This window comes from Triplophysa rosa, linkage group LG21 (assembly GCF_024868665.1).
Source record: "Triplophysa rosa linkage group LG21, Trosa_1v2, whole genome shotgun sequence".
In the NCBI taxonomy this organism is placed as follows: domain Eukaryota; kingdom Metazoa; phylum Chordata; class Actinopteri; order Cypriniformes; family Nemacheilidae; genus Triplophysa; species Triplophysa rosa.
The window spans coordinates 606,312-614,482 of NC_079910.1; the positions used below are offsets into that span (position 1 = coordinate 606,312).

Below are 8,171 nucleotides of genomic sequence, written 5' to 3' on the forward strand. Positions count from 1 at the left end.
CCCGAAAAAACTTCTTAAAGGAGTAGTTCACTGTAAAATAAAAATGTCATGCTAATTCACTCGCACACATGTGATACAAGCCGTCCGTGTGTTTATTTCTTCTGTGGAAAACAAATTGAAGCTTTTGAGGAAAGCTTTCCAGGGTTCTTCACCATATAATGCACTTCAACGGGGGCTGTGGGTTAAGGTCCAAATTTCAGTTTCATCGCAGCTTCAAAGGGCTCTACATGACCGATGAAAAGGGCTGTTGTCTAGCAAAACGTTTAGTCATTTTCCAAGAAAACAAAAAAGATTACATTTTAAACATAGATAAACAACGACTTGTATGACATGTGAGTGAGTGAATTATCATGAAATTTTAGTTTTATAGTGAACTACTCCTTTATGACGGTTCTTACATTTTCTTCTCAAGATTGAGCTTTGGAAAAAAATGAAGAATCCAAATTCTCGAAACAAAATCTGTTGTAAATATCATCTTAAAATTAAGATCACAGTTGTCTTAAATCTCAAAAGGTAAGATGTTTAATACAGGTATTTGGTTGTGTCACATGTGCCGTGTATTGTACTTAGCCAGAATTATACTTTTGAAGTTTACTTGCCATTGAGGAATTATTATATTGATATATTAATGATAAGGTCTAGCTCCCTTACTTTAGCTTGCATTATTAAAAACGGATTGTGTTTTTACTTTTATTCTGGGACAAAACGACTCGAAACGGCGAGCATCACAAATATTATGCCGTTGTAACACACAGAAGGTATTATAATAAATATAAATTCGTAACGCTTGCTAATATTTTAGCTAAAATGCCATCGTAAATGCTGTTTAACACGTCACATGCTAATATATAAAGAGTTTGGTTCCAAAATGAGATAACTCGCCTGCTCATGTTTATCTATTCAACTTTATTTGTGTAACAAGCGGCTCGCATTCATGGGTATATATGATAAGCATATTTCAAAAATGAGATAACTCCGTTTTTAAAAAAATTCAAAAATCATGTTTTTTTATTGTGCATTCCACAATGAATATCAATCAAACAGCAGTTGGTTTGTTTTGATTTAAGCCATAATAACTAAAAAATACAGCTAACTAAGACAATAAAAACATGATTTTTGAAAGATTATAAGAACGGAGTTATCTCATTTTGGAACCAAACTCTTCATATATACCTAAGAATGCGAGGCGCTTGTTACACAAATAAAGTTTGTTGTATAGATAAAGACGAGAAGGCGAGTGCAATCATTGACAATGCATATGTCATTTATTCCTATGAAAAAAATTAAGATGTTCTATAGAAATAATTTGAGAACGTCTTGAGAATCGCACTTAGGAACAGTTTTACGAACTTCCTAGAATTAATCTGAAGAACAATCTTATATTTGTCTTAAGAACAGTATGGTGAGTTTGCAGTGTACCTTTATAATGATTGTGCGTGTCTGTTACAGGAGATTGCATCTTTCCTGGTGTCTTTCGACAGACATGAGGAGTGGCTCGCCTGCACTCTGAAGACCAGGTGACTTGAGGGGTTTTTCAGTGACATCATTTCGCTTGGCCTAAACGTAACTTCCGGTAGACCTCGGCAAAGAATCTATAACTGTGAAGTAGTTTTAATTTAATTCAATACAATAAAATATAAAAATGAATGAATTATAAAATTAATTGTTATAACTGAACACAGACCGGAAATTAACTTTGGGCCAGGCGTGTGCGTCCAATGAAACGGAAGGTTGTCATTGGGTGAATGCGATTTTTTTTGTTTGTTTGTTCGTGGTCAGACCGCAGAACGGTTCCATTATCTTGTACAATCGCAAGAAAGTCAAATACAGAAAAGACGGATACTGCTGGAAGAAAAGAAAAGATGGGAAGACGACAAGAGAAGATCACATGAAGCTGAAGGTTCAGGGCATCGAGGTGAGAGCACTAGATGCCGACAGATAAATATATGTGTCACATACTGTATGTCATATTATTGAGGTAGTGTTTCTCTCTCTGTCTTCCTGCAGTGTCTTTACGGTTGTTACGTTCATTCCTCCATCGTCCCAACATTCCACAGGAGATGCTATTGGCTGCTGCAGGTTAGTCATCACCATGAGACAAAAATCTACCCAATCAGAGAGCAGTATGCATGCATATTTAATTTTAACAGTAATAATAGCATACAAGATTGTTTTACACAATACAGTAACGATGTCTATGTTGTGTAACTCAGGGTTTTTGAAGTGTATATGGTAACAGTTTACTTAAAGCATATATGTATAATGCATCAGAAAAGTAGTTTTAATGTATTAATTGTGCCTTGTAATGCACCTTATAATGTCTCATAAATAATTGTAACTACAGTTTATACATTATAACACTCATCAATTCATTTTTACACTTCGCTTTTTTATTTTTGGTTATAATTATTTACAACAGCATTTAATGTATTACAACACACATTATGAACAATTATAATGCATCATACCATTTAATAACACTTAAAGGAGCTGTATGTAATAATTTTACTGTATTCAATCAAAACAATACCTTAATATGTTCGTAGGCTAAGGTTATATGAAGAGTTTGGTTCCAAATTGAGATAATTTTTCCAAAATCATGTTTTTTATTATGTTATTATGTTTATATTGTGTTTAATTGTGTTAATTAGCTGTGTTTTTTTTAGTTATTATGGATAAAAATAAAAACAAACCAACTGCAGTTTGATTGATATTAATTGGAATGCACAATAAAAAACAAGAGTTATCTCATTTTGGAAATAAACTCTTCATATATTGGTTTGTCCAAAAAACACTGCTATAGCCAGTTATTCCACTCTGAAATGTCTGTTTTTGTTTTGGTCCGTGTGACCGCAACCACTGACGATTTACCCACTAGTGAATTTCGACAGCTCGGTTGCCAATTGGCGACAATCACAGCACATTGCAGCAAACAAACGATCTGGGTCAGAGCAGATTCTACCCTTTCCTCTACTATTACGTTAAGAATTACTATATTATTTTACAACTTACGAGGAGTCATATACAATTTTATTACGGTTATGTATTTAAACTAGACAGCAATATGGGCCGTAAATGCGACCTCCGGAGGACCCAACCTCTGAAACAAGCTGCTGATCGGGTTATATTTGCAAACAACAAAACCATGGCAAACGTATAAATTATCAGATAAACTTAGTGTAAGAGTCGATGCTTTCCATTACACTCCTGTAAGTGTCTGACCACTCCTGTTAGTGTCGAGTCTGAGGAGGGGGATAAACCCTCGCCAATATTTAGAATTTAGACTGCGATACCAAGATCAACCGCTAGGTGTCAATGTGACATACAGCTCCTTTAATAATGCATTATGCTGGGTTCACATCAAACGTGAACAATCGAGTTACACGCTCTTTATTACTCGCGGGAAAGGTTCGTTACTTTCTCGTGAGTGGCGAATATTTTCAACCTTTGTGGAAGATGAGATTGACACGCGTTTGTGGCAGTTGCGCTGCACGATTCGCGTCATTCGCACCGCCTGCCTATACGCGTCTTTGCATTGACTTCGTATGTAATTTACTCGCGCAAAAAGCTTAATTCGAGTTTGGAACCCAGTGTTCTACCTAAAGGCTTTAAGTAAAGTCTTAGCGTGTAGGTATACATATATAGGTGAAATGAGTTTTTATTGTCATTTAAACATGGAGAAACAAAAAAACAATCTGTGGTGCTCGTTTACACAAAACTGTTTTGACACACAGAACATTATAGAACACATGAACAGCATATCTGTTCAGTTACAGAACACAGAACATGTGTGTAGGAATCATGGAAAAAGTTTCTTTCCTGAACTCAGAATGTAGAATAGACGTTTCAGGGGGCGTATACTGCTGATTTCATTCCGCAGTCACATAATTGATCCCTGAATCAAAGTGTGAAAATGTGAAACAAAACCACAGAAGATAAACAGAGATATGAGAGTTTGAGAATGAGAAGCGTGTTTCATCCAGATCTTGACGTGTGCTTGTAGAATCCGGACATTGTGCTGGTTCATTATCTCAATGTGCCGTCACTGGAGGAGAGCGTGAAATCCTGCGGTCCGGTGTCATGTACACTGACAGACCGACGGGATAGTATGCGCTGGAGCCGAGACGAACTGCTCTCACAACTCAAGCCCATGTGTGAGTAAATAACCAATCAACCTTATTTTTAATGATAAAGGATCATATGAGATGCATTTTATTGTTGTTTGCATAACATTGATTCTGACATGTGATGTGTGTTCACATCGGTGTATGTATGTATGTGTGTGTGTGTGTGTGTGTGTGTGTGTGTAGTCCACAGTATGAAATGGTCTTGTGGAGGTATCAGTGCAGTGGAGTTCTCAGTGGAGCAGATGGTTCAGCAGATCCTAGAAACTCAGCAGACCAAACCACAACCCCGAACACACACCTGTCTGTGCGGTAACTGACACACACACACACACATAGATATTGACTAAATTATTAGTTGTTGTGCAGATTCATGACTTTACACCTGACGGGCACAAAGATCATTCATTTATCTCCACGCTTCTCTCCCCCTGCAGCGTCTCCCGGCTCCAACATTCCTCACCGCTGTACTAGCACGAAGCATCGCATTATCTCCCCCAAACTGCCCACGTGTCCCGCCCCTTACCCCGCCCTCACGGAGCTGCAGAATCTGGATACTGAGAGCTCGGTAGGGGAGGCGGGTCGAGAGGTAACGTCGGGTGAGGCTGTGGTGGCCGTCGTGCCTTTAGAGAGGAAAGTGACGTCCAGTAAACCAGAGGATTCAGGACGAGTCGTTACAGAGGACACAGGGGGCGTGGCTTCACCGTGCTCTTCCTCGTCCTCCTCGAGTCCGCCCCAAACTCAACGAGCGGCGACCATCGCCCTTGGCAATGGAAACGGATTCTACGGTGACCAGCGTGGTGGCCTGACGACGGTGGCCCTGCCGCAGAACGCGGTCATCGTCATGACGACAGCAGCGACAGTGGGCCTTGGGGGGGAAGATTCGAAGAGCGAGTCGGGCCCCACGCGACTATCACTCACCCGGGCCGGCAGCCGACTCGTCCTATCCCCCGTACCGCCCAAACGAGACACGCCTCCTCCTCCCACCTCCACCTCTCCGCCGAGCCTCGTCCCGGCCAATCAGGGGGTGGCCACTTTGTCACTCACTCTACTACCTAGTCCTGTGATTGGAGGACTCGTACTGACTGACCGCATTATCCCAGAAGCACCCGGAACACTCATGCAGCTGGCGTCTCCGTCGCCCTCCCTCCTCCCGTTCGACCCCGACTCTTTCCTTAACAGCCCTAAACAGGGTCAGACCTACGGAGGCCCTTCCCTCCCGTCCCATATCTCCATCCACTCCATCTACAGCTCCTCCACCCCGTCACCAGTTCCCTCAATATCTCCTCAGGCTCCATCTCTCGCTCTGTCGCTCTCGCCCACTTCTCCGCCGTCATCTCTGTCTTCCCTCTCTTCAGAGGCGGAGAGGAAGAGCATTGCGGGTCGTCCCTCTTCCAGCCCGTCCTCGCTGTCTCCTCTCTCTCTTTCGCTTTCTCCGTCTCGCTCTACCCCCGAGCTGCTTCCGCTATGCCTGGAGTCATCTTTAGGTCTCGATCCGTTGACCCAACCACTAAGTCCCGCCCTCTGTACGCAGGAGCCCACATCGTCGCTGTCAGCGGAGGGCAAAGGTCCTCCTGCTGGACTTGATACACAGTCTGCACCTAATCACTTACTGACCAATCAGTTCTCACTTTCTCAGCACATGAGTAACCAGTTGGTGTCCACCAGTCAAGTCCATAGGATGTGTCCCTCCCTCGAAGTGTTGCCAACCAATCGGTCGCCTCCCAAGGGGGAAGAGTTGCAGCTCCTTGCGAGCAACTCGACATGCATTCAGCAGCAGAATATGACCCCGCCCGCTTCCACGCCCATAAACGGTCAGATGAGTCCTGTACAGGTAAAGGAAGAGCGGTCTCCGCCCACTCAGGTGCATTTTGAATCAGAAGTAACTCCGATGGACACCACCCACAGTTCTGACTCCACCCACATGGACAACCAGGAGACTGGGCTCACCTTTGACTCCACCTTCCCAGACCTCATTTCTGAGCTGATAACTGAGGACACCATCAACCACGCCCCAAACCCACCCGTTTACCCCATCAGGTACATGGTTCCACCTCAGCCGACACCCTCCACCTCGTTCTTACCCTTCCCTCTGCTAACACACATGTCCAGCGGCTCTGCGGAGGACACGCACCGATTGGCCAGCATCACAGACTTCTCACCGGAGTGGTCTTACCCCGAGGTATCCATCTGCACTTTCTTCCTTCTGTCATCATTAAGAAAAATCTTTTACATTTGTGGCGTTTCATTTTGTTTTGACGCAATAAAGCCACACGTGTTTAACTCAGTAAGATATGATTGAATGCATTAATTGTGTTAAACATTCAACCCTGTTACTGCACAAACATTCAACCCTGTTGCTGCACAAACATTCAACCCTGTTGCTGCACAAACATTCAACTCTGTTACTGCACACATCTTTCAGAGATTCCTCTGGATCCTGCTGAAGTGAGTCTGTCTGGGGTTTGTCAGTGTTGCTGTTGTGTGTCTTTCCCGATGGTGAATGTTTGTGATGTGTGTCTTGTGTTTTAGGGTGGAGTGAAGGTTCTGATCACGGGTCCATGGTCTGAGACGGACGCCAGATACTCGTGTGTGTTTGATCTGAGTCGAGTTCCTGCATCTCTCATTCAGCCAGGTGTCCTGCGCTGTTACTGTCCTGGTGAGCCGCACACGGTCACTGTTCACTGACACAATCCAGTCAATCTCTCTTCTCTAATATAATGAAGTATAATGTGCTGGAAGGATATGAACAGACGTGTGTGTGTGTGTGTTCATGTTTGTATATCCCGGTGGGGACCTAAACCTGAATGCACACAAACACATGGGAAGTCGTGTCACTGTGGGGACCAAAATTGAGGTCCTCATGGGCAAAAAAGCTAATAAAATGTACAGAACAATATTTTTTACAAATCTAAAAATGCAAAAAGTGTTCTATGATCTTTAGGTTTAGGGATAGGGTTAGGGATAGGGGATAGAATATACAGTTTGTACAGTATAAAAACATTACGCCTATGGACTGTCCCCACGGGGATAGTCAACCAAAGTCTGTGTGTGTGTGTGTGTGTGTGTAGCTCATGAAGCAGGTCTTGTCGCTCTACACGTCTGGATGGATTCTCGTGTGGTTTCCTCTTCTGTGCTCTTCGAGTATCGTGCCCGCAACGCCTCGTCCTTACCCAGCTCACAGCTGGACTGGCTATCACTGGATGGTAAGCACACACACACACGTTTTCTCCACCTTTGACTTGTTGTCAGATTGAGTGCCAGACGAGCCTGATGCCTCAGTGGTGCACAAGTTTTAAACTCTACACAGGTGCTTCAGGAGCATTTTACATCTGATGAGCAGGTGGAGGTTCAGTTGATGAGTTCAGATTTATCACTCATTGTTTTTGGTCTGAATGTGTCTGAGAAACACTAACGGCTTACCACAGTATTCACATGTATATTTGATTTAATTCATATCTGTATGATCCATGTCAGAAGAGCTCAAACTGTGACTCGAAACAACTGTTTAATCCAAGAAGTGACAAGCAATGACAATAATTGATCTCACCGTCATGTTTCGCTATATTTCATTCATACTGTGACTAGAATGACACATTACTGAACAAACAGGCAACAGAACTAAATTTAGTGTTAATAATAATATAGAAATAATGGCAAAAAACTGATTTCCATATTTCTATTTATAAATACTTTGGTGGGTTTTTCAATGATTTTTCACAATAACAAGAACATTTTTGCTGTGACACCAGTAGATTGTCAGTCATCATCACACAGCTACAGTCACTACAATATTGTGTGTTTATGAGTTTAGTGTTGTTGTGTGATTATATATATTTACATGAGTGTGTGTTGTGTGAGTTATCAGGCTGTTTCTATCTCTGGCTCACAGTTAAAGCCTATTTAAATCCATGTGTTCACCATCTCCCTCTCTCTCTCTGTCTCTCTCTCTCTGTCTGTCTCTCTGTCTCTCTCTCTCTCTCTCTCTCTCTCTCTCTCTCTCTCTCTCTCTCTCTCTCTCTCTCTCTCTCTCTCTCTCTCTCTCTC

At 42.5% G+C, this 8,171-nt stretch overlaps 1 protein-coding gene across 2 annotated transcripts in view; it reads left to right on the forward strand.

Annotated features, from left to right (window-relative positions):
* The window catches only part of camta2 (calmodulin binding transcription activator 2), a 29,042-nt gene that overhangs the window by 6,340 nt on the left and 14,531 nt on the right, over positions 1 to 8,171 (forward strand). For both annotated transcript variants that reach the window (XM_057319661.1, XM_057319663.1), the window contains exons 4-11: positions 1,450 to 1,517; positions 1,780 to 1,915; positions 2,008 to 2,079; positions 4,004 to 4,154; positions 4,311 to 4,436; positions 4,562 to 6,306; positions 6,657 to 6,783; positions 7,196 to 7,330. In XM_057319661.1, coding sequence (XP_057175644.1) covers positions 1,450 to 1,517; positions 1,780 to 1,915; positions 2,008 to 2,079; positions 4,004 to 4,154; positions 4,311 to 4,436; positions 4,562 to 6,306; positions 6,657 to 6,783; positions 7,196 to 7,330 — 2,560 coding nt within the window. The remainder of the gene's footprint in view (positions 1 to 1,449; positions 1,518 to 1,779; positions 1,916 to 2,007; positions 2,080 to 4,003; positions 4,155 to 4,310; positions 4,437 to 4,561; positions 6,307 to 6,656; positions 6,784 to 7,195; positions 7,331 to 8,171) is intronic.